The 22,876-nt window shown below is 49.6% G+C and overlaps 10 protein-coding genes and 1 non-coding gene across 22 annotated transcripts; 2 read left to right on the top strand and 9 right to left on the bottom strand.

The window, feature by feature from the left end:
• The first annotated feature begins 371 nt into the window (after window positions 1-371).
• On the top strand, window positions 372-443 carry TRNAP-UGG. The gene has a single exon. It is a non-coding gene; the product is annotated as a tRNA-Pro (tRNA).
• A 1,120-nt stretch (window positions 444-1,563) lies between these two features.
• LOC9659464 (glucan endo-1,3-beta-glucosidase 3) lies at window positions 1,564-3,460 on the top strand. Its single transcript, XM_002969430.2, has 4 exons — window positions 1,564-1,743; window positions 1,845-3,101; window positions 3,158-3,188; window positions 3,255-3,460. Exons 1-4 carry the CDS (start codon window positions 1,656-1,658, stop codon window positions 3,382-3,384), a joined length of 1,506 nt encoding a protein of 501 aa, XP_002969476.2. The 5' UTR covers window positions 1,564-1,655; the 3' UTR covers window positions 3,385-3,460.
• On the bottom strand, window positions 3,444-4,741 carry LOC9659234 (coiled-coil domain-containing protein 94 homolog). Of its 2 annotated transcripts, XR_002992280.1 has the most exons (4): window positions 4,514-4,741; window positions 4,013-4,420; window positions 3,588-3,960; window positions 3,444-3,527 (listed from the first exon to the last, which is right to left on the bottom strand). XR_002992280.1 is itself a non-coding variant. In XM_002969189.2 (3 exons), the coding sequence occupies exons 1-3, from the start codon at window positions 4,709-4,711 to the stop codon at window positions 3,682-3,684; spliced, it is 885 nt and encodes a 294-aa protein (XP_002969235.2). In that variant the 5' UTR covers window positions 4,712-4,741; the 3' UTR covers window positions 3,454-3,681. The 2 variants fall into 2 exon arrangements, 1 of the variants encoding a protein (XP_002969235.2); XM_002969189.2 differs by having other exon boundaries at window positions 3,454-3,960.
• An 11-nt stretch (window positions 4,742-4,752) lies between these two features.
• LOC9659233 (thioredoxin domain-containing protein 9 homolog) lies at window positions 4,753-5,709 on the bottom strand. The gene is made up of 4 exons (XM_024674140.1): window positions 5,652-5,709; window positions 5,316-5,591; window positions 5,090-5,248; window positions 4,753-5,018 (listed from the first exon to the last, which is right to left on the bottom strand). The coding sequence occupies exons 1-4, from the start codon at window positions 5,676-5,678 to the stop codon at window positions 4,836-4,838; spliced, it is 645 nt and encodes a 214-aa protein (XP_024529908.1). The 5' UTR covers window positions 5,679-5,709; the 3' UTR covers window positions 4,753-4,835.
• Window positions 5,710-7,707: 1,998 nt separating this feature from the next.
• On the bottom strand, window positions 7,708-9,370 carry LOC9659232 (pentatricopeptide repeat-containing protein At1g11290, chloroplastic). Its single transcript, XM_024674102.1, has 2 exons — window positions 9,265-9,370; window positions 7,708-9,217 (listed from the first exon to the last, which is right to left on the bottom strand). The coding sequence occupies exon 2, from the start codon at window positions 9,200-9,202 to the stop codon at window positions 7,850-7,852; it is 1,353 nt and encodes a 450-aa protein (XP_024529870.1). The 5' UTR covers window positions 9,203-9,217; window positions 9,265-9,370; the 3' UTR covers window positions 7,708-7,849.
• On the bottom strand, window positions 9,206-11,793 carry LOC112346073 (putative E3 ubiquitin-protein ligase RING1a). Its single transcript, XM_024674101.1, has 12 exons — window positions 11,586-11,793; window positions 11,483-11,522; window positions 11,212-11,379; window positions 11,109-11,160; window positions 10,964-11,022; window positions 10,825-10,906; window positions 10,643-10,763; window positions 10,533-10,574; window positions 9,934-10,473; window positions 9,741-9,863; window positions 9,480-9,680; window positions 9,206-9,424 (listed from the first exon to the last, which is right to left on the bottom strand). The coding sequence occupies exons 3-12, from the start codon at window positions 11,369-11,371 to the stop codon at window positions 9,395-9,397; spliced, it is 1,410 nt and encodes a 469-aa protein (XP_024529869.1). The 5' UTR covers window positions 11,372-11,379; window positions 11,483-11,522; window positions 11,586-11,793; the 3' UTR covers window positions 9,206-9,394.
• Window positions 11,794-11,855: 62 nt separating this feature from the next.
• LOC9659231 (high mobility group B protein 15) lies at window positions 11,856-14,160 on the bottom strand. Its single transcript, XM_024674095.1, has 6 exons — window positions 13,369-14,160; window positions 13,213-13,291; window positions 12,996-13,158; window positions 12,855-12,941; window positions 12,371-12,780; window positions 11,856-12,307 (listed from the first exon to the last, which is right to left on the bottom strand). The coding sequence occupies exons 1-6, from the start codon at window positions 14,145-14,147 to the stop codon at window positions 11,975-11,977; spliced, it is 1,851 nt and encodes a 616-aa protein (XP_024529863.1). The 5' UTR covers window positions 14,148-14,160; the 3' UTR covers window positions 11,856-11,974.
• A 408-nt stretch (window positions 14,161-14,568) lies between these two features.
• On the bottom strand, window positions 14,569-15,191 carry LOC9659230 (60S ribosomal protein L37a-1). Its single transcript, XM_002969185.2, has 5 exons — window positions 15,138-15,191; window positions 15,046-15,085; window positions 14,908-14,996; window positions 14,768-14,850; window positions 14,569-14,704 (listed from the first exon to the last, which is right to left on the bottom strand). The coding sequence occupies exons 1-5, from the start codon at window positions 15,138-15,140 to the stop codon at window positions 14,641-14,643; spliced, it is 279 nt and encodes a 92-aa protein (XP_002969231.1). The 5' UTR covers window positions 15,141-15,191; the 3' UTR covers window positions 14,569-14,640.
• Window positions 15,192-15,265: 74 nt separating this feature from the next.
• Window positions 15,266-17,891, bottom strand: LOC9659229 (formamidopyrimidine-DNA glycosylase). Of its 6 annotated transcripts, XM_024674099.1 has the most exons (12): window positions 17,634-17,891; window positions 17,421-17,472; window positions 17,293-17,350; window positions 17,170-17,238; window positions 16,980-17,105; window positions 16,875-16,925; window positions 16,747-16,824; window positions 16,555-16,647; window positions 16,409-16,508; window positions 16,275-16,309; window positions 15,923-16,219; window positions 15,266-15,635 (listed from the first exon to the last, which is right to left on the bottom strand). In XM_024674099.1, the coding sequence occupies exons 1-12, from the start codon at window positions 17,857-17,859 to the stop codon at window positions 15,291-15,293; spliced, it is 1,530 nt and encodes a 509-aa protein (XP_024529867.1). In that variant the 5' UTR covers window positions 17,860-17,891; the 3' UTR covers window positions 15,266-15,290. The 6 variants fall into 6 exon arrangements, 5 of the variants coding, with proteins under 5 accessions (XP_024529867.1, XP_002969230.2, XP_024529864.1 ...); XM_002969184.2 differs by lacking the exon at window positions 16,409-16,508 and having other exon boundaries at window positions 16,548-16,647; XM_024674096.1 differs by lacking the exon at window positions 16,555-16,647.
• A 4-nt stretch (window positions 17,892-17,895) lies between these two features.
• On the bottom strand, window positions 17,896-19,064 carry LOC112346074. Its single transcript, XM_024674103.1, has 5 exons — window positions 18,749-19,064; window positions 18,460-18,684; window positions 18,373-18,400; window positions 18,199-18,307; window positions 17,896-18,129 (listed from the first exon to the last, which is right to left on the bottom strand). The coding sequence occupies exons 1-5, from the start codon at window positions 19,007-19,009 to the stop codon at window positions 18,045-18,047; spliced, it is 708 nt and encodes a 235-aa protein (XP_024529871.1). The 5' UTR covers window positions 19,010-19,064; the 3' UTR covers window positions 17,896-18,044.
• Window positions 19,065-19,363: 299 nt separating this feature from the next.
• On the bottom strand, window positions 19,364-21,837 carry LOC112346072 (pentatricopeptide repeat-containing protein At2g33680-like). 6 transcript variants are annotated; one of them, XM_024674093.1, is made up of 2 exons: window positions 19,547-21,837; window positions 19,364-19,502 (listed from the first exon to the last, which is right to left on the bottom strand). In XM_024674093.1, exons 1-2 carry the CDS (start codon window positions 21,809-21,811, stop codon window positions 19,485-19,487), a joined length of 2,283 nt encoding a protein of 760 aa, XP_024529861.1. In that variant the 5' UTR covers window positions 21,812-21,837; the 3' UTR covers window positions 19,364-19,484. The 6 variants fall into 6 exon arrangements, with proteins under 6 accessions (XP_024529861.1, XP_024529857.1, XP_024529858.1 ...); XM_024674089.1 differs by having other exon boundaries at window positions 19,364-19,698; window positions 19,747-21,837; XM_024674090.1 differs by having other exon boundaries at window positions 19,364-19,671; window positions 19,747-21,837.
• Window positions 21,838-22,876: the final 1,039 nt, after the last annotated feature.

Below are 22,876 nucleotides of genomic sequence, written 5' to 3'. Positions count from 1 at the left end.
TTTTTCCTTTCTCACCATCTCTTAGGATCTTACCAAGCTGTTTAAAACAGCACACACATGAGACAGAATCCTAGTGCAGCACTCCATCCTTTAATTGAGCATCATCAATCTAAACACCACGACGTCTCCCGTGGCTCTCAATGCAGAACTTCCACGAACGAGGCAGCCGCGCTTCCATCACGCCAAAGATGCTGAGAGCTCCGCTTGGAGAGCTGCACGTCAGATACGCAGCTCGCTTCCACTTCTTCGTCCCCAGTCACCCCGAAGCTCTCAGCACGGCCGCGAAGGAGATCCTATTTGGAGTCTCGACTCGCATTTGCCCGCGCCACCACCAAAAAGATTGACATAGAACGATTAACTATTGTGTAAATGGGCATTTGGTCTAGTGGTATGATTCTCGCTTTGGGTGCGAGAGGCCGCGAGTTCGATTCTCGCAATGCCCCACTTTTTGTAAGCTGGTTTTTGCAATGCCTGTACTGGCAGTGGCATTTGCTAATAACAAATAGCTGGGGCGATAACAAATGCTTGGCTTGAAGCAGAAGTGTGAGACCCGCCATGGAGGAGTTAATCATCTATCGTATTCCAAGTCAGTTAGTGCGTCTTTGAGTTTGAGAGATTCCCCGGTTCCTATTCTCTCTAGTGTGCACGAAACCAAAAGCCAGCCACTCAGGGTGACAGAATTGTATACTTTCTAGAAAAGAGCTTGTATAAGCCAACAACAACAAACAAAGAAATCTTTTAGATCAAGAAATTCCAAGAGCCATACATTTGCCAAAAGTTCCCGAGGAGAAATAGGAGAGAGAAAAGATGGCAGACATCTCATTCATTCATGAAAATATTGGTCCCGGAGGGCAACTTGGGTTGGTAATCGAGTACCACAGAACATTTCACATCAAAAACCTGGCAAGTTTTACCCAGCCAGTCGAGCCAGGGACAGGCATCGCAGCGCAGCGCAACAAGACGGACGTTGCAGTCAAACTTCCGTGCCACAATCCAGTGAGGTGACGGATAATACCAATAATATTGAATATTAACAATAATAAATAGCTTAAGATTGATAAAATATGGTTATCAATGTAATAATGAAATAATACAATTCGTTGAGACCCTTACAAACGTATGATATTGATTTCGATCGATCAAACGACGGTGGTGTGCTATGGCTTTCGAGGTTTGTGGATTTGCGATCCAGTAATGGTAATGATGTGGTATTGCGAGGCATTATTGCAGGATTATTCTCCATCGTACGTAACAGCAAAGCCAGTAAAGAAAGAATAAAATGGAAAAAGAGCGCTTTGTATGTATTGTACCTGTGTATGTCTCTCTCTGTGTTGTGTGTGTGTGTGTGTGTGTGCAAGGAAGGAAAAGAAAGAGAGAGCTTTTTGATCATCTCGTGTCTGGGAGTCTCTTTCCAGCATTGCGAGTGACAACGGTCGATTTTCCACGATCAAGGCGAACAAATTGGTGGTGAATCCATGGAGCAATCCAGCTATAATCCATTTCTCGCCATGAACTAAGAAGCCTAACAGATTCTTCTGCGCGAGCGAGCGAGGGAAGGAGAGAGAGAGTCTTGTGGAGTTATTGCCAGCGCCAGGACAGGCTTTGGGCTTTTGGTCTTTTCTCCAAAAGAGGGCATTCATCCATCCCTTCTCGCAATGGAGGCGCGCTCCGCCAAGAAGAAGAAGCTCCCGGCGATGGCGTCGATCGTCTTGGCTCTCACCCTCTTCCTCCACTCCGCCTCAGGTAAGCAACCCTTTACGATCACAGCGCGATTGATTCATATTCGTTTTCCTCGTCCTCGATCGATCGATCGATCCGTGGATGGATGGATGGATGGAGTTTAGGTGCGTTCGTGGGTGTGAGCTTCGGCACCGCGGTCTCCAATCTCCCCCGCCCGGAGCACGTCTGCGACCTCCTCACGAGCATGGGCGTGGATCACGTCCGCCTCTACGACGCCAGCTCCGACACTCTCGCCGCCTTCGCGGGCTCGGGCATCCGGGTCCTGGTGGCGCTGCCAAACAACGCCATCCACAGCGTCGCCGCCTCGCCCGCCGCCGCCGCCGCCTGGCTCAAGAACAACGTCCTCGCCTTCCTCCCCAACACCAACATCACCGGCATTGTCGTGGGCGACGCCGTGCTCACCGGCTACCCCATCGCCGCGCCGCTGCTCGTCCCCGCCATGCGCTCCCTCCACCGCGCGCTCGTCCACGCCGGCCGCCTGGATCGCTCCATCAAGATCACCAGCGCCCACTCGAGCACCATCCTCATGGGCGCCTTCCCGCCCTCGCGCGCCTTCTTCAACCTCTCCTTCGCGGACGCGGTGCTCGCGCCCATGCTCGACTTCCTCGCCGCCACCGACTCCTACTTCCTGCTCGACCTGGATCCCCTCGCCATCTACGAGCAGAGCGCCAGCATCACGCCGATCGAGTACGCGCTCTTCCAGCCCAACCGCGGCGCGATCGACGCCACCACGCAGCTCAACTACACCAATCTCTTCGACGCGATCGTGGACGCGGCCTTGAGCGCCATGGCGGCGATGAACCACACGGACGTGCCGCTGGTGATCGGCGCCGCGGGGTGGCCGTGGAAGGGCGAGTCGCCCGACGCCACGATCGAGAAGGCCGAGATCTTCAACACCAATCTGGTGGAGCACGTCCTCACCAACCGCGCGTCGCCGATGCGCCCCGGGTTGGAGGTGGACACGTACATCCACGAGCTCTACAGCGAGGATCGCAAGAGTGGTGGCGATGGCGGGCGATTGTGGGGGCTCTTCCACGCCAACCAGACGCCCGTCTACAAGCTCGACGTCTCGGGCGTGACCATGCTTCGCGATTCCTCCACTGGGAATGGATCGATCGCCAAGACGTGGTGCGTTGCCAGGAGTGGAGCCAGCGACGCGGATCTGGAGTCCGCGCTGAATTGGGCGTGTGGAATCGGCAATGCCGATTGCTCCGCGATCCAGCAGGGAGGGGCTTGCTACTCGCCCGACTCGGTGGCATCGCACGCTTCCTATGCGTTCAATAGCTACTTCCAGAGGAACGTCCAAGGGAATGGGACTTGCGATTTCAATGGCTGTGCCACGCTCACCAGCACCGATCCAAGTAAGTATGCTTTCTTTCGATCGACATCCATCGCTATAACTTGCGTGATCTTGCAGGCTATAATAGTTGCATTTACTCGTCTGGGAGGTGAGCTTTAATCTCATTCTTTGGTTGGAACTTGGATTGGATCATGGATATTTGTTCTTTTGGCAGCGTCAACTCGATCATACCGCAAAACTCCACCGCCACCCCGAGCAGCAGCAGCAGCAGCAGCTTGAACAGCTTCCCGGCGGGATTGGAGCGAGTGATCTTGCTAACAGCGTTTGCTCTAGTTGGATTCTAACAGGAAGAACGACCAAGAACTGTACATTTCAAACCCAGGAATTTTGGAAAAGGAAACTCTTTACCGGTGGAAAAAAGATAGAATTTAGAGTGTAGGATTATAGGAGTCAAACTGAAGTGATGCGTGTGTCCTTTCCAAAGACCCTGGAAAAGTTCTCACTCTCAGTAGTAGCAAACTATAGAATCAGTTACTGTTTCTCCCACCGTGATTGTGACGATGGAGCTGCGGTGAAGTATCTATGATCTTCGCTTAGCAGCTAGCTCCAATGATCTGGGAACTTCTCCTGGGCTTCTGGAGCTATTCCTCGTCGTCGTCGTCGTCCGAAGCATAGGCCCCAAGCGAGGAGAGCGCACCGTTAGCTTGAGGAGCAGCACTACTTACGTTGCTCTTCTCGACTGGTTTGATGCTTTTCTCGACTGGTTTGATGATGAACTTTGGGCCGCCACTTGCTTTCTTGGCAGCCGCTGGCAATGGCGGCTTAGGCACTGGATTCGTTTCCACGTTTTGCTTCTTCCTTGGCTCATCTTCGCCGTCGTCTTCGTCGTCCATGAGCCTTTTCACGTAGCCCTCCGAGTTCTAAAGAAACTCAAAGCTTAGAACCAAAAACGACAAGGAAGGAAGAACTTACTCTGAAAACCACGGTTCGTAGAATCTCCTCGTCCTCCTCATCGATCCTCTTCTGCATGTTTGCAGCGGCGGTGCGTTGCAGGACCTCGAGCATCGCGGCCGTGTCCACTTGAGCGTGCCTCGCTCGCATCGACTTCATCTCGTCCAGCGCCGCCATGATGTCCATCTCCTGCTTGGAATCCACGGTCTTGTTCTCCAGCGCCTTCATCGCATCGCCCATCTCATCGATCTCCCGCTGCTTCTTCGCGTTCTCCATCGCCTCGTCCTGCTCCCGCCACGGCTCAAAGTTCCGCTTCGCTCCAGACTCCATCACGTAGTCACTGTTTTGAGGATCCGTCACCATAGCCAGCTCCGCGGAGCACTTGGTACACTTGAAGTAGAAGCGGAAGATTTGTATGCCCAGGTAAGTCTGCACAGTACACCCAAGATACTAAGTAGAGTGTCCGATCGAGCTAGGAAAGAAAGAAAATACAAAGAGAGTAACCCCAAGAACTCTACATACCTTTCCCACAACGTCTTCCTTGCGAGAGTTGAATTTGGTGCCCTTGTAGATGTAATTCCCGCAGGTGTTGCACCGGATGCTCATGGGAAGCATCATACGCACCTTGATCTGCTTCTTCTCGGTCTTGGGCAGCCGCCGAAGAATCGCCGGATCAAAATCCGGCGGGTAGTACTTGTTCAAGACCTTGCGCTCTCCCATCGCTCCTCAAGAACCCTAAAATTCCCAAAAGAAAACGAAAATGGAAAACCCCAGATATATAGATAAGCAAGAAAAGGATATTTCGACAAGCGCTACGGATATTCTGTTATGTTCTACTAAGCCGTCAGTCATCGTCCGAGTTGGAGTCGCTATCGCGGCTGCTTTGACGAACATTTCGCCGGACTGTCTCTCTGGATCTGTCCAGCGAGCTCTGCCCGTCCGCCATGACGATGCTCGATCTCGCGAGCCTCTCCTCCAGCTCTTCCGTGCTGAATTCATCGGTGGCACCGAGCTCATCGAATCCAACCTGTTGATCGATCGAGGCAAAAGTTTTTGGAGCTCTCGCATGGAATGGAGGCAAAGCTGATTTATACTCACCACGTAATCGTCGACCTTGCCTTTCTTGATGAGAGCCAGCGTGGGCAGCATGACGATCTTGAGCCTCTCCGTGAGGAAGGGGCTCTTCTCGGCATGGATCTTCACGAATCTCGTCTCGAGGTGTTGCTTTGCGAGGATGTTGAGATGCTTGTCCATCACCTGAGAAGGAAGAAATGCTGCGTAACAGAAGAGAGAAAGAGAGAAAGGGAAGAAGAGGAGAATGTACCTTGCAGGGCCAGTTTTCCCTGTAAAAGTGACACACGACGCGCTCGCTGGCCTTGGCCACCGCGAAGAAATCCTTCTCCGAGTGGATCTCCTGGTAGTCGCCATGGCCGAGGGCGAGCCACTGCTGCCTCTTGGCGGCCATTAGCTTCATCTGCGCCAGGCGCTGCTCGCGCAGCCTCTCCAGATCGTCGTCGTCGAGCCTGTCGAGCTTGGAGATCTCATCGTCGAGCTGCTCCTCGATCACCTTGGCAACTGTCAGCACCTGTTGCTCCACAGCCTGCGAGGCACAAAGCGTCCAAGGGGGAGTGCTGCATTCTCTCCATCCAGACTTACTCACCTGTTGGATCACGGAGGGATCCGCCATGACCTAGCGCGGAGATTTTAGGGCAAAACTATTTGTTAAGAAAATGCTTGGTTAAGTTAATCTAAAAACGTAAAGTTTTAAGCCAATATCAGCCCCAACTATGCTTGCCAACTGTGGAAACTCCAACTCTGGTTCCAGCGTATACGATCCCTGAGGAGGATCACAGTCAAGAGTATGGTGTTTTGAAGAAAAATCTGGATGGTTTGCCGATGAAGGCTGAGGATGTCAAGTAATAGGACATGTCTGAGGGTGAGACATGATCGAGAGGCAGATCATGAAGCTACTACTCAAGGTGAAGAATGGCAAGAGAGGGAGCTGGCTATGACAAAGCTCGAGAGTTTGGCCAGCTTTTCAACCAGATACTCCCGCTAGCGCTCGAAGATCAAGAATGCCACCTTCTAGTCAAAGATTTTGTAAAAACTGGACGAGCTTGTGAGGCCGTACGGTCACAAGCTCCTGGTCGTGATCGTCGAGCTTGGGGTGAGGGACAAGAGATCATCTCGAACTTGGGGCTTGTGAGCATGATCTCGGTGTTGAGGCCTGATCTTGACAACATTTGCAAGTACATGAGAAAAACAACAGAGCCCTACATTACGCGTGACCCTGACGCAGTGGATTTACCAAGCCAGCATTGCCTATGCAGTGATGCTCCGGAAGTGCTTCGTGGTGAAGTGGGATTAGCCACTACCATGTGAGGTAAAGACCAAGCCAAGAAACCCTTGCTTGAAATGCTTCTTAAACACCTCCGCCTGGAAAGTGGCATAATCCTAGGCCAAATTGGCCCTCCAGCTATGAGTAGAAGTTGGTACGAAGGTGGTATACAAGCCCAAGGTGATCTGTTTCTTCTATGATAAAAGAATATTGATATCCAGGAATATGCCTGGATATTCTCCAAGTTTTATCTCTTCTGCCTGTGCATGTTAAGGAATCAAGAAAGAAGTCACTATTATTCCAAACACTAGAGCTGGGCTTAGAGCCATATTAAGTCCAGAGCATGAAGAAACATTGGCAAAAGTTCTATATCTTTCATTCTTCTGAGTAACATATGGTTTAGCATGTGGTACCTTAACCGTATTCTCTTTATATTTTTGCATTTAATCAAATATTATATGAATTTAACTAGAACTCAATTTAGAGCATAATATAATTTCAAATCTCGGTAACGAATGCTTCCAACACTTACAATGGCTCTTTGAATCTGATTGAGAAGAAACTGTTGCTCAATCCCACCAGCTCAATTGATTTATCCTAGATCTAATTAGATCAAAGAGATCTTTGTCAAACAGTGAAGAACACTCACTAGGGAGATGTTGAGTGGTTAATAATAACATTATCAGTAGTTTAATATTAGTAATAAGCTAATCAGTTTAACTTTAATATCATTTTAATGAAATAATTATTTTGATTAAATTAAAACCTTGATGAAATTTAAAAATATACTACAATAAAAACTATTATATCTACTACCATACATAATAAATTTAGAATAATTTAATACTTTATTTATTATTCAAGTAAATGGCTCCTCTGGATCATGTGGTACACAAGAGAGTTGACCATTAGTATTTACAATTTCACAAAATACTTCTTGAGTTATCTCATTACCTCCGGCATCCACACATGTAAACTCACCAGCATTACCCACACTACAATTTGTTACCTCTGGAACACAATTTTCTATTTGGATATGTGTTTGAACACTAATGGTGATATCAGTTGTTAAACATGAAGCTGTTAAATTCCTGTTAATACATGTCAAAAGACTACAAGATAGATTAAATTGCCCATTACATTCATCCCCATAACCAAAAATATTAATCCACTACAAAGAAGAAATGGGTTAAAAAACATAATAAAAATTATTCGCTCACCAATATAAAAGAAACTATGATGAAAATAGAAAATTTTAATTGGGTAGACATGACTTAGCTATAGATGCAATTTCATCTAACCCATCTTTTATTTACCCCAGCATTGTTTGTTGTGAAAGTGTTTTTTAAGAGCACAGAATAAAGCAAGTATAAAAATATTTTAAAATAAATATTCTTCCTTAAAGAAAAGAATTTCGTTAATTGACAACCATTTTGTCTTGCTAGCTCACTGGCATTTGGACATTGACGACAAAGATAAAGAAAGGTTTACTAAAGAGAGCTTTTTTAAATTCTGTCTTTTCATGCAAACGTTTCAGGATCTTGCCAAGCCAGTTCCTCTGCCAATTCCAGCCCGGCTTCTTTAGCACACGCACGGACGAGCTCTACATCAGCCCGTGTTTCACAGAATCCAAGCGCAGCACCCAGCGTAACTCCATCCACTGCTGCTGCCCCTTGATCCAGCATCATCAATCTAAACACCACCACGTCTCCCGCGGCTCGCAAGGCAGAGCTCCACGAACGAGGAGGCCGCGATACCATCGAGCCAAAGATCCCGAGAGCTCCGCTTGGAGAGCCGCACGCCAGATACGCATCCAGGAGGCTCGCTTGCACCTCTTCGTCCCCAGCCACCCCCAACTCCATCGCAAGACCATGAACTCTCTCGGTCTGCCTCGAGTCCTGGAGACCGGCACAAGCTCTCAGCACGGCCGCGAAGGAGATCCTGTTTGGAGTTACTCGGTTCTCGGCTCGCATTTGCCAGAAGGTGTGCACGGCCTCGCGGAAGTGACCCGCGGCTTCATAAGCCGCCACCATAGTGTTCCAGGCAACGATGTCCCGCTCCACTATCCCCTCGAAGATCCTCGTAGCAATCCCCGCGAGCTTTGCTCTCCCATAAGCCTTGATCAACGCGGTCTGGACGAGAAGCTCGCCTTGAAAACCACTCTCGGTCACCAGCCCATGTATCCATTCTACTTCCTCCGCCATGGACGGGCCAACGCAGGCGTTTAGCACGGCGACGAACGTCACCTGGTTCCCTCTGATCCCTTGCAAGCACATCCGCTGAAACAAGCTGACAACCTCGCCGCAGTAGAGCTCCACATACCCGCTCTGGGTATACGCAGTGATCATCGCGTTCCACAGCACTGGCGAGCTCGAAGTGATCCTGCCGAACATGAGCCGAGCGTTCCGGATGCTACCGCACTTGGCATACAAGTTGACGAGAGCAGTCCCGACTATGATATCAGCCTCGTAGCCAGACCTGTAGAGGTAGCCATGGATAAACTTTGCCTTGTCCAAGTTCCCAATCCCACCGTAAGCACCCACGACTGCTACGAAGCAAACTCGATCTGGCTTTCTCCCTTCTAGCAGCATTCTCTGGAACCAGCCGACTGCGTCGTGAAATCTTCCTTCCCTGACCAGAGCCGAGATGAGCAGGGTGTACTGCATAACATCCTGCGTGTGGAGCTTGCTGAAGAGTTTCTCGGCCTGGTCAATGCCCCCACACCGGAGATGCATTCTGAAAGCCTCCTGCTTCCACGCTGCTGAAAAGTCGAGGGGCTCGTCCCTAGTAACTTCTACTTTCTTATCAAACAGCACGCTTTTCCCCCGCCATGCAGGCGAGTGGGGAAGAACCTTGTTGATAGAAAAATCCATATCTTAGCTTCAAACCTGCGGAGAAAACTCTTTTAAAGCTCAACAAAGTGGACAATCCATACCTCGAGGAAGAAAATGTGTCTGCAAAGTGTTTCCTCGTCAATATACATGCAAAAAACTAGCTCAATGTCCTCTAACTGACTACAAAGTGTGCTTGCTATGGTACACTGCTCACGCGTCACGGGTTACAAGTTATTGACACTTTCTCCGGTACAGCAAGGACTGCGGGCAACAGAAATAGGTTACTACACAAAGAAGAATGACGCTAATGACTTACCAAGTTGTTGTATCTATTCCAGTAAGCAGTATAAACGTCGCCTAGAGTAGCATTCATGTCGAGAATCTCCACAAATTTCCCGCTATTGGCACTGGGCTCCTTGTTTTGCAGTTTTTCACGGACGAGGGGATCTCTGCAATCACATTCCGCAACAATTTCGAGTTCCGTATCCATTGGGAACAAGTCGTGACTCATAAGAAACTGCAAGTGATAGCAGTCAGTAACTGATTCCCTAAAACAAGGAAACTTGTAACAGCATACCGAACAAACTTGTTGGATAGACAGTTTTGGTGAGCAGCACAAGTGAGGCCTCTCGAGACTTGGAAGATTGTTTGCGGCATTCGAGTCATCCATCATCGGCATTAAACTGAACTGGACATCGAGCTGCAAAATAAAAATTCGTTATAAGTTTTGCTAAGAAAACAAAACGAGAAAACAAGGTCAATCTACAAACCTCATTGATATCTTTGTACGTAGCAGCGGCCAGAGACTCAAGTAGAACTGTAGCACGCATACACCGCAGGTGCCTGGCACTGTTTCCAGCGCCAGTACTAACGCTTCCATACCGTGTGTGACTGCGAGTGCCAGCTCTTGCCCAGGTTACCATAGCGTCTCCATTTCCTGTCGCTGGAGATGCATGCCTTCTGCGAGCTACGACATCGTCCACTTCGTCGTCACTGTCGTTACTTTCTTCCTCAATGCTGACACTTAGCGACGAGTCAAACGTAACAGGTCTCTGTCTCTTGCGAGTAGACGTTCTCCTTGGCTCCACAGGAACGTCTTTCTCCATATAATAGTCACTTTCGTCTTCCAAAGGCGAAAGTTCTCTTCTCGAACTTCTCCGCCTGGAGCCGCCTCGCCCCCTTCGACCTGAAACAGGCCTGAACTTACCGTGGGCCTTTCTGACAATCGCAGCAGCAGTGGCTTTAGCTGTTCTGCGTTTGGCGAGTGCTTCGGACTGTCGTTTGGCGGTTTCCGCGATGTCAGCCTGGATCTGGAAGCCGTTCGACGTTAACAACCAGCGAGCGATGCAGGGTCAACCGAGATGGTTACCTGCTTATTCTTCCACGTCTCTTCTTCGAGCAAAGACATTTCCTAGATGAAAAGTTGATACTGTTAAAACATACAGCTTAGCACATAAACATAAAAGTTGGGCTTCGTACCTCTTCTTCATACTTGTCGATATCCTGGTACAACGCCGCAATTAATGAATCAAAATTCGGATCATCCCGTAAAGACCTCCTACTGGCGCAATGGGTACGACATGCAGGGCACTCATTGTTCCTGTAGATCACCCAAGTTATTAGACACGAACATGAAAGAAAAAGAAAAACGCTCATCGTACCCCAAACGCATCGACTTGTCTATACACTCTCTACAAAATCTGTGCAAGCACTCCATAACCGTCCTTGTCTTCCGGATGATACCTGCAACAAAAATCCACAAGTTACTGTAGCCAAACTGCGGGTAGCCGTGTGAAATACCCAAACAAATGGGACACTGCATCTCCTTTCGAATCTCGCTTAAGTACACTGTGATGTACCTGGAACATTTAAGAAAAAGAGGGAAAAAAAAATTCCATATATGCCACTCAAGGCGACTAAATATCAAGAGCACCAAACAGCTTACTCATTGGAGCCATCGACAGGAGGAGATTGAGCCGGAGTAGCGTCGGCAGCCACTGCAAAAGAATCCAAACTAAGCACCAAAGTCCTCAAGCAAAAGTTTTTACCTGGACCATCACCAGCAGTAGCAGCAGTAGCAGCAGCAGTAGCAGCATCAGCCGGAGTAGTAGCATCCACGGCAGGAGCAGCAGCAGCATCGTTACTACATTCCGGTGATGGGTCTTCGTTGGGGGCCTCTCCCCCGTTTCCACGCTCCTCAGACGGCATCTTTCTACCTGCGAACATCACACCGGATCCCGAAATTTCACGCTCTCTTTCACAAATCTAGAGTCGGCGCAGGCAAAGATACTCGAGAGACAGAGAAAGCGGCATTCTTACCTCACCGGAGCTTCTTCTTCTTCCCGTCGCCTTGGCGCTTCTGACGTAGTACGAGAAACACAGAATGAGCACCAAAGATCGACATGCGCCGCGCATCGCTCACCTTAGACGGCACGCAGCAGCTGAAATCTCGTGAGAATGGGCCAACTTTGAGTGACCTAGCAGCAGCATCGATCAGCGGCAGCACGGCGCCATGGCCAGCGCCAGCGCCATCCACGAACCCGATGCCCTAAAATAAATCCCTAAAGCCACCAGCACTGCAATGCATGGGCACAGCTTCTATATAGCCTCCATTCCACGAGCCCGGCGTTAGCATTACCAACCCCTCGCAGCCCTTGGATCAAGCCCATGGATCGACGGCAGCCAATGCGTGTGGATGAAACAAAGAAGTTGACTTACAGGAACAAGAGAAAAATAAACACGACGGACATAAGCTTCAAAAAAAGGTAGAACAAAACTAGTTAGAGTTTCCTGTGAGTTTTCTATCCAATCTTACGTCTCCTGTACACGAGCTTGTTGATAGTGCAAATGGTTTGGAGTAAAATCGGCTTGTTGGTGCTGAGTGAAATCGATCGGATGCTCCAAATAGTTTGGAGCAAAGTTCTCGATTTGCTGCTCGTTCGTGTTGAGCTGAACGTTGTATCTTTCGACCGTATTTTCGCTCCTAGCTTGCTTTTCGTCATCGTCTTCGTCGTCGTCGTCGCCACCGTCGTCTTCCAGACCCGAATCCAAATGACCCTCTGAAGCGCGAAGTTCTCGCTGCTTCTTTTCTTCCACTTCTCGGCTGAATCGTTCTTTGTCCCTCTTGCTCATCTCCCTGTAAGGCTGAAAAACGAAGAACAACCTATCTTAGATCGAAAGAACACCGTAAAAGAGTGGAAGACGAACCTCTTTCTCTTCCTCCGAGAGTTTGGACCAGAGATCCCCGATGATCTTACTCATTTCATCTCGTCCTCCTCCGCCTTTGAGTTTCTGTCTTTGCTCCCCGACGAAGAAGTTGTATCCATTCCTCACCGATTTGATTCCCTCCACCCTTCGCTTTCGTTTCTCCTTCTTCGGAGGACGAGCTTTTATGTTACCAGCTTTTTTGTCGGGCGGATCCAGCAACTGCGGATTCTCGGCAGTGTTGCTCTCTACATCTGCGAATTGCTCCTGTGCTTCGGCCAGACTTTGAGGAACACTGTAGATCACACCTCGTAGTTTCTCTGATCCAACCACGACTGTGACGAAGTATCCATGCTCGAACTTTCCTTCGATGGCTCCGGTTACAGTATGGCCGAGTGAAGATGCTGGATTTGCTACAAGAAAAAAAAAACATAGATACCAGATTGTCACAGTTATTTATTTATTTTATTTCGTGAAAATAACTCACCTGGAGTTTGATTCAATTTGCTACTATCGTTATTCGAGTCATGGTCTTTGATGTTTTCTGAAACTGGAGCTGGCATTGGCAAAGGTCCTGTTTGAGAATTATCAGATCAGCTTTGCGACAAAAACAAAGAATTTTGTTTACCGGGTGGTGGAATGTGTGCTCCAGTTTTTCTGTGAAAATACACTTGCTCGTAGTGATGAAGAAACGTCTCGTAGTTTTTACGCAGGAAAAACACGGGGTTCGTCACGTTTCGAGGAAGATCAAATGCTGTGGCGATATCTTTCCATTTCTTCTCCCTGATAACCTGCAAGACACGAAGCTAGTTTCGGGATTGTTCTCTTTCTCGCGAGAAGAAAACCTTAAGCATGCCTCCTTGCTCCGAGACCTCGCAATACAGCCGATGGATCTCAAAGTCTTTGCCATGGAAGCGAGGAAGCCTGCCAGGAAAACCAAGTAATAAAGTCTCGAGAGCAATAGAAAAAAGAATGTTTTTTTTATGATCGCAAGCTCTTACCGGAGTGGAGTTCCACCCATGGCTTCGTAAAACTTCGAGAGCGTGCTGAGAAAGAGCTTCTCGTCCGCGACAACTTCTCGATGATCCGCGAGTGGAGCCGGATAAACTCTCGATTCCGGCTGCTCCAGGTCCTCTCTACCGAAGGGGCTCGATCTTTGCGGCGGCGGCGGAGTTTGCACAGCCGGCATTTCCATTCTCTTTGATTTCTTTGCCTGTCTCGCCTCGTTCTTGGAGGAGAAATGGCGCTTGGAAAGATCGAGCGGCTGCTGGAGCTGCTGGCACTGAGCTCGAGGAGGAGGAGGCGGAGGAGGCGGAAGAACAGGCGCCAAAGGCGATGTTTCTTTCAAGAACGTCGTTTGATCCACGAGAGCTCCGGCGCGCTCGAGGAAGACCATGTGCTGCGATTTTTGGTGGTGTCGGGCATAGAATCCGAGCTGGGCCGGCGAGGCCGGGCTGTTCAAGTCGGGGGCTGGAGATGGTCTCTGAAAATTTAGGTTTCCACGAAACCCACCTTGCTGCTGCTGCTGCTGGAGATGATACCGCTGCTGCTGCTGCTGCTGCGGTGGGATCGCGATGAAGCGCTGCTGCGGCATTTGCTGGAACTCCAGCGATTGTGGATGCGGCAGCATCATCGGTGGAGCGGCCATTTGCTGCCGCTGCTGCTGTTGCCCCTGGGCGTGAATCGACCAGATGGGCTGCGGGCTGAGCGTCGGGAATTGGAAGAGCAACGGGGGCGCTGGCGGCCTCGCCGGTGGCCTTGGATTCGACTCCCCCGCCATAGCTTTGGATTACGAACAAGCGCTCTTTTCTGTCTTTGCCCACATCCAACGGCCTCGGTTGGGTCCCGCGCGGCCGTTGGATCCCGCCCATCCAACGGCCCAGGAAAATCTAAGGTGTCTGAATCGTTCGCAGTAAAATTCATTACACAGTCGGACGGTGGTCGAAAGAAAATGATTTGGAGAACAAAGTATGGGAAGAATAACGAGAACTTGGAAAAACGTTCTACGGATCTCTGGAGAAACTCGAGCTTCTCTCGCGATTCATCGCTGGATCAATTCTCTCGCGAGTTACGCTGGAGCAATTCCTGGAAGCGATGATCACTTCGATTTTGGCTGGATAAATTCAAAGAGGAGCAAGCCTCCTCTAGAAGTGATGATCACTGCGATCTTCTATCAAATAGATTCCTGGGAGACAAGCTACTTCAAGTTAAAAGAGGGCTCTTGAAATTTTTCCTTCCGGATTGAAACAAAACACAGCGAGAGAGATTTCTACTTAGCTCTCGGTCTGCTCCCTCAAACGCCTGATCGTGCTCCTCACTGTGACGGCACTGGCAGTACTGCAGCGAGAAATAGATCTCGATCAAAACAGGCAACAAAAGCAAAGCGAAAGAGGCTCTCACTTGAGCGTGTAAGCGCCGCCAGCCTTGATCTTGCCGCAATCCTTGCAGTTCCAGATTCCCACGGCCTTCCTCTTCACTGCGAACTACACAAGACCAAGGAATAGATCAAAACCTCGTCGAAATCTCTCTCTTTCTCTCACCTTGCCACAGAATTCGCAGAAGTACTTGGAGTGCTGGCTGACCTCCATCTTCTTGATCTGCTTACGCAGACTGGCGCCATAGCGAGTTCCTGGCGCGCACGAGAAATCAGCACACGAAAATGCAAGAGCGGTACATACCGTATTTGCCGACAATTCCAGCCTTCTTCGTGCGCTTCGCCTGCACAGACACAATCCGGCTAAGAACGAGCAAAGAGAAGAATGGCGCTCACCATAGCCGCCTGCGCTGGAGAGAACTAGAACCCTAAGTCCAGAACCCTAGCAAATGAACGATTGGGATGGTGTTTTATCTCAACGGACAGGATTTCACACCAAATTATCCAACGGTGGAGACTACGAGAACTTAGAAAAAAACTTGTATTTGCTTATAAGTAGGCGGATTTTCGGAGAACGTAGGACAGGAATTTAATCCCGAGTCGCCCTTCTTCTCTCAAAGGAGCCCGAGAGACGATTGGAGTCAACGCACTTAACCTGTTGCTACTACAGCTAGAAATCCCGATCGTAAAGCACTGGTGCTGCTGCTGCTGACTATAAGGATACGAATTCAAAGAGGGGCAAGCCTCTCTGAATCTCGGAAACTTACCGAGAAACGATGACCACTGCGATCTTACTGCTGCTGCCACTGTGCTCGGATTTAATCCACTTCCACCACCAACGCATTTTGCTCCGAGGCCATAACTTAAGTCCTCGTCGTCCAGCTTAGCCTCATCCTGCACAAAGACGAACAGTAAGAACGTCGAAAAAACCGAGAGAGAACTTCACAGCTCTAGTAGACTATTACTCTCGAACCACAGCTAGAAAAGAAAGACCGAAGAAATCAAACCTCACCACCTTTGGAAAGCCCATCAACGCGCTTTCACGATGACTGCTTAGAGGAGCTCACTTTCGCTTTTTTCTTCCCACTTTGCGACTTGGAGCCCCCCCGGCCTCTTTTAACTCTTCCCGAACTGACTTTCTCATCCTGCTCCTCATCGCTACCCGGAAGAACAGTGCCTACCTTTGCTTGATTCCTTGCAGGCCTTCCCCTTTTCTTTGGTGCTTCTTGCTCAACGTCATCGCTTTTTGCCTTCACTGCACCCCCTTTCCTCTTTGGTTTGTCATCACCATCAGATTCCCCGTCGTCGTCCACGGGTTTTTTCTTCCGGGAGACAGCCTTCTTCTTTGGCGCGGCTTCCTCCTCTTCTTCCACTTCATTCTCGTCGTCCACTTTCCCCTTGATAGATTTCTTCCTCGATGGCGTCTTCTTCTTTGGAACCCCATCGTACTTCTGCAGCTCCGGCACATAAGCAGACGTCTGACAGCCAAAAACACACTGTGACCAAGAGCCTCACGACATAAAGTTCACATACCCTTCCGCCAACAGTGATGAACTCGATCTTTTTCCCTGGAAAAGTGCCAACCGAGATTAAAAACAAAGTGGATAAACGAAAAAGTAAAAAGAAAAGAAAAAACACCAACGATATGCACGCATGAGAATGCAGACCATTCACAGTAGCACCAGATTTCTTCTCGCGGTGTTGATAAATCCAGTCGTCTGGATAATGGGACGAATCGCCTTCCACAGAGATGGCCGTTTCAAGAACCTGCCATATGCGCAATATTAAAACTCTTAGGAAACTCACCATTTACACTGCCAGGCTTTTTACCCCAGCGGTGATGAAAAAGCCAATCTCTAGGAAAGCGTTCAAGATCAGCATCAACGTCAACCGCAGTCATCACAACCTACATGTATATGCACTTGAATTCTAAGTTTTCTAAGTCTTTGGAATTAAAGACCAGTAAGCAAAAACAAAGATTAAAAAACTGGGATTGTGGTCTAACCTCTTTGATAGCCCCACGAAGTCGCTCGCAATCTATAGCTGTTAAGGTGGACGCTGGTTGCTCAGGATGTATTCTAGACTGCCATAACAACTGTAAGACCAGAAACGGCACACAAAGTTTTTGCCTACCTGATAGAGTACTTCATCAGCAATCCAGTTGCCAATCCCCGCGATAAAGCTCTGCTTGGAGCAAAGATAACAGTCAGACAAAACAAAACGAGGAAATCGCCACACCTGGTCAAGTAGAACAGCCTTGATAGCCGTCTTCTTTTTCGCAACAGAGTCGGCGAAAGTAGTTTCATCCGGAAGCTCTGTGTAAGCATCCGGTCCCAGCTCAGATATTGGCGGAGACAAGCGTGGCTTCAAGGCGGAAAAAGCCATCAGAGAAACCACCAAAATAAAATTAAAAAAACGAGCTACGTACATCTTGTATAAGTCGGACCCGAGCAAACCTGCGCTTGTCCGTGAACGACATCTCCACACCAGTGTCCAGCTGATGAAACAAAGATAAGTTGCGCACATTGCACATTCATCTAGCTAAACGCACCACGAGATGAACTTTGGAGTATTTGGAGGGCCACTCATCTTCATCCTTCACAGCAGACCTACAAGCACCAAAACAAAAAATGTAAGCGCTGCAAGCAAAAGAGAAAAAGCAACTCGAACACCACTCACCTCACATACTTCGTGCTCTTAACTCCTTTCACATACACAGCTCCGGCCATGCCTGCACAGAGCAAACACTAGAACAAAAACTTTCACAAGAAAAAAATGCTATCACAAAAAAAGAGGAAGGAAGCAAAGAACAATCCAATGTAGCCTAGGAAATTCACAAAGAACACATAACAAAAAAGAGGAAGGAAAATGTAGCCCAGGAAATCGACATACCAAACTGGAAGCAAATGCTTGGGGGCTCGTCCAGCTCCAGCCACAGCTGCTTGCCTTTGCGATGCGCCGCGACGATCCTCTTGGCCACAAGGCGGCGCTGCATATCAAACGGCGCCATGCCTTCGATCACGGTCGTGTCGTCGGCGACGCTGGCGCGGCAAATGAGGCCCTTGCAGTGGAGCTCCACCGCCCGCCGCGCGGCCTCTACCTCGGGAAGCTCCGGCATAGCTATCTATTCGAAAACACAATTAAAACCCTAGGGTTTTATAAGAAGAAATCCATTAAGGTTTTTTAGTCTTCCATTCATCGTCCATTTTCATCGTTGTAACCGCTAAGAAATCATAATGTACAGATTTTTTACAAGCTTTTTAGCTTCGATTCGATTGATTTGCGAATTTTGTTCCTCGCCTTTTAGCGGAGAAGTCTGAGGAGAAGAGTCACTGTTGTTCGAATTGCCATGAAAGCTGCTCGAACAAGGACCGGGTTTCTGTATAGCCTGTAGCAAGGAAAGTTTTAGCTTCAGTCCAGGAAGAAGTAGCAAAAAAAAATTAAAATCATGGCTTACCCCACGCCAGTGGCGGTCCAAGACGCGATCGTGTACATTACTTTGCCCGCTCCCCAAAGCCTCCGAAAGAATCCCGGCTTGTCCTTGGCGGAAAACGCTTTGCTAAGAGCTGAGACACACGGCAAAGGAGAATTATAGAAGACACAGAAACGAGAGATTTCGATCGAGCTTTACCATTTTGCAGTTCATCCGGAGACATGTTCTAGCAAAACCTCCAGAAGTTAGAAGCCATCGCGAGAAACAAACTTGCAAGAGCGTTACCTGAGCTTTGGGTTGAGTTGCGAGGTACTTTGCCATGTACGAGGCAATGCTATCGACAATATCCTCTTGAGTGATCACAACGTAATCCTCGGCCCCCTCCATCCCATCCAAGACAACCCAAGTGTTCTCCTTCTCGCCATCCTCCTTGTCTTTGGACGTGACAATCGTTCCCAGTTTCTCCAAAAACTCGGGAGAATCGACTCGCTCTTTGAGTTTATCACACAGCTGACAACCACAATGACCCAATTCGTCTCAATTCTCCAAAAGGGAACAGGAGAGATCGACTAACCTGATCCGGATCCATCCCATTCAACTGATGCATATGCTCCAGCAATCCCCTGGACGAGAATTCCTGGATCACATCCCTGTACATGTCGAGCGCCGAGCGAAGCTTGTCATTCTCGGCCCTTTCCTTCACCAGCGCTTCCTCGGCATCCCGCTGCACCGCCACGGCGTGGTGCTTGCGACGCTCGTATGCTCCCATGGCGGCATCGGCGAGCTCGGCCACAGCTGCCGCGACCTCCAAACCCTCCACGGCAGCGTGCGCCATAGCCCAAGAGCCCTAAATCCCCCTCTGACTTAGAAGGGCAAAATTTAGGGCTAACCCTAAAAGGATGCTTGCTCCCCAATGATCACGATGCAGCGCCTCTCGTGGCATTCGCTGATACGCTGGGAGCGAAGAGTGATGCTTTGGGGCCATTCCTTGTGAGATTTTTCCTGTCTAAACGCCATAGAATCATCTCACAGAGTGTCCTCGACAGTGAGTGTTTGATTCTCTCTCGCAGAGAGCGAAGAAATCTTTTCCTCCGACTAAAAGGAGCTCTTCCATTTTGTATAGAAGTAGCTAGAAGAGGTGCTTTCTTTCTCTTCCTGGAATGCTATTCAAGCTAAGCGATCAAGGAGAGAAGCAAGAGAAAGTTTCCATATACCCAAGTTATAGATCTAAACAGAAAAACGCTGGGTTCTTCCAGATCTAGAACCCAGCAGCATTGTCTTGGGTATTCTCTAAAATGTTAGCCATCAAGTCATGAGCCGCTGTGTGCCTGGAATCCAATCTCAGTAGCGACTCAAAAGCAATTCTTCCCACCTCTACGTTCTTCCACTTCCGGCAGGCGGTCAGTACAATCGTCCATGTAACCACGTTGGCTTTGTGAGGCATCGACTTCACCATCGCCACTGCCTCCTCGAGCTGGTTGGCTCTTCCCAGCATATCTATCACACAGTGGTAATGCTCAAGCTCTGGAGCTAGCCCATACTTGGAGCCCATGGAAAAGAAAAACTCCTTACCTCTGTCAACCAGGCCGGCATGACTGCACGCGCTTAAGACTGCCAGGAGCGTCACTTTGTTTGGATCCAAGCCATCGTCTCTCATGTCGCGGAGCAGGCAGAAAACTCTGTCGATCTCGCCTCTTTGACTGTATCCTGCAATCAGCGAAGTCCAAGATATCACATCTCTGGAAGAAATCGAGTTGAATACCTCCTGAGCTTCCACCATGCTGCCACACTTGCCGTAGAAGTCCAACAGGCAGTTCGCCACCATTGTGTCGTCCATCAGGCCAGAAATCCGAAGTTCCCTGTGTAGACTTCGTCCCACTTCCAGTGCTCCGGTGCTCGAGCAGGCCTTCAGAGCCACACTGAATGCCCCGCTGTCCGGCACGAAGCCTTCCAAGTTCATGCACGCGAACAAGTGTAGTGCCGTCTCTGCTTCTCCGTTGTGGACGCAAGCCTGTAGCATTGCCTTCCAAGTTACCGAGTTGTGTTTCTCCATCCGGTTGAAGACACGGCTAGCATCCTCCAGGCTTCCACACATTGCGTAAAAGTCGACTAGTGTGCTCGCCACAAAGATGTCCGGCTCGTAGCCTCTTCGAGCGGCCTCGGAGTGGACGGCCATTCCTCTCTCGAGTTTAAGCAGCTTCCCGTCAGCGTCCTCCAGCCCTTCCAGCGGACTCGTGCATGCCTTCAGAGCTGCAACGAAGCTCTGAGAGTTTACCAAGTTCTTGTCAAGAGCTATTTGAAAGAGAAGTAACGCATGCTCACCTTCTCCGTTCTGAGCGTACCCGAGGATCAACGTTGTCCAAGAAACAACGTCATGAAACTTCATCAGGTCAAACACCTCCTGAGCACGCAAGATACTTCCACACTTCGCGTACATGTTGATCAAGCTGCTGCCCAAGAAAACATCAGAACTAAAACCCGCTTGAACAGCTTGAAAATGAATGCTCGTACCTTTTCTCAGCAGCAATGACTTCGAGCTCTTCTTCGTCTTGCCTTCGTCCTCATCTTCCATAGCTGCCAAGCTCGCGCAGGCCTGCAAGGCAACAACGAAGGTCTTAGCATCCGGAGAGCAACCTTCCTGCTGCATCAACGCAAAAAGTTCCAAAGCTACCATTGGTCTCCCGACCTGGACGTATCCTAGGATGAGCGTCGTCCAAGACACCACATTCTTACGTGGAATCCCGTCAAAGACTCGACGAGCATCCACCACACTCCCGCACTTGAGATACATCTCCACCAGGCTACTCGTAACGAATTGGTCGCATCCGCAGTTGGCTGCCTGAGAGTGGATCACTCTTCCTTTCTCCAACGATTTTTCCTTCACGACCACCTTGCAACCATATCTCTTTCGGCCTTCTTCTTTCGCTGCCAAGCCACTGCACGCCTTGATCGCAGCGACAAAAGTTTGATCTCCCGGATCACAGCCTTCCAGCTGCATCCGAGCAAAGAGCGCCAATCCAGTCGCGAACTCCCCGTTTTGCACGTAGCCGAAAACCATGGCAGTCCACGAGACCACATTGTTGCGTGGAATCCCGCGGAAAACCCGAAGAGCATCCACCAAGCTCCCACACTTGACGTACATATCCACCAAGCTACTCGCCACGAAGATATCTTCTTCCAATCCATTCTTCGCAGCAAGACAATGGATGTCCGCCCCCTTCTCTAAGCAGCTCCTTCTCAAGCTCTCGCATTCCTGTCCCTTGGCAGCCAGATTCCGGCAGGCCGTAAGCGCCGCTAGGAGAGTCGATCGATCCAGCGAAGTGGCACAGTGCTGGAGCTGCTGGAACAGTCCCAGCGCGAGCTCGGGTTCCCCGTTCTGCGCGTATCCCAGCATGAGAGCGGTCCAGGAGACCAGATTCCGGCTGGGCATGGCGTCGAAGACCTTGCGCGCGTCGGCCATGCTGCCGCATTTGGAGTACATGCTTACCAGCGTCGTGGCGACGAAGATGTCCGCCGCGAGGCCGGATTGGATCGCATCGCCGTGGACGATCCTTCCCCGCAGGAGATCCCGCGCGCTGCCGCATTCCTTGAGCGCCAGGAGAAGCGAGGAGACACTGGGCTGTTGTAGCATTTGCATAAAGCCCTAAAGGAGGGACGATGTAATCAAATTCTAGGGCTTTGCTTTTTCGATCGATCTCTCGATCCAGCGCTCTATCGATTTCCTGATCCAGCGCGGCGATGTGGGCGACAAAGGCAATCCCAGGTCTGCAGCACCATGGATGAGAACGCATCTAGCTTGGGGAGCTCTTGATCGCCTGAAACTATAGATGGATCCTCTAGAAAAAGCCAGGGATGATATGCAAGCGATCTGGATGACATAATCGGACTGGGCGCGCGAAGATATAGTGGATTACTTCTTCTCGCGGACGACCAAGGAAGAGGAGAAAGAAGCACTCGTGGGGGTTTTCCACAAGGCCGGGATGTAGGATTTGTGGATATGGCTCGGTAGCTACTTCATTGCGTCTTGGTGGTTCTATACAAGAGGATGTGACGACTCTTGACGGTTGGCTAGTGATGTGGACCTTGTGCTTCCCAACACTCCTCCTCAAGGTTTCCGTCACCTAGCTTGAGTGTCTTTAGGAAGACTTGATGCTGTACACGAGGTAAAGCCTTGGTCAGGACGTCTGCCAGCATTGTGTTGGTAGGACAAAATTCCAGAAGAATTTTGCCTTTGTCAATGAGTTCCCACAAGGAACTCTCGATTCTATTCAAGAACGAAGCACATCAAACTGAGGTTCCATTTCATCTGAGAGACTGATTGTCACACTAAAGCTTGATGGGAGGGACTCGGATTCGCAAGTCTTCAAGCAGCTTGCTCAGCCACACTGCTTCTTTTGCTGCTGCTGCTGCTGCTACGTATTCTGATTCCGTTGAGGACATGGCTGTGATAGCCTGCTTCTTCGAGCATCAGCTCACCACGTTCCCATTCAGGAGGAAGACATAGCCTGTCGTTGATCTCCTGTCATTTACGTCTCCCGCCCAGTTGGCATCAGAGGTGGAGCTCTCTCCTCTGGAAAATTGAAGAGAGTAGTGCTTAGTTCCAGCAACCTCAGGATTCTCTTAACAGCAGCAAAGTGTTCTTGCGATAGATTTTCCAAGTACTTTGCCACGCAGCCTACCAAATCTGGCCTTGTTGAAATCA

Source organism: Selaginella moellendorffii, unplaced genomic scaffold (genome assembly GCF_000143415.4).
Source record: "Selaginella moellendorffii unplaced genomic scaffold, v1.0 SELMOscaffold_12, whole genome shotgun sequence".
Classification (NCBI taxonomy): domain Eukaryota; kingdom Viridiplantae; phylum Streptophyta; class Lycopodiopsida; order Selaginellales; family Selaginellaceae; genus Selaginella; species Selaginella moellendorffii.
Note: the sequence above shows the minus strand (reverse complement) of the source record. Positions and strands in the feature narration are given on the sequence as shown.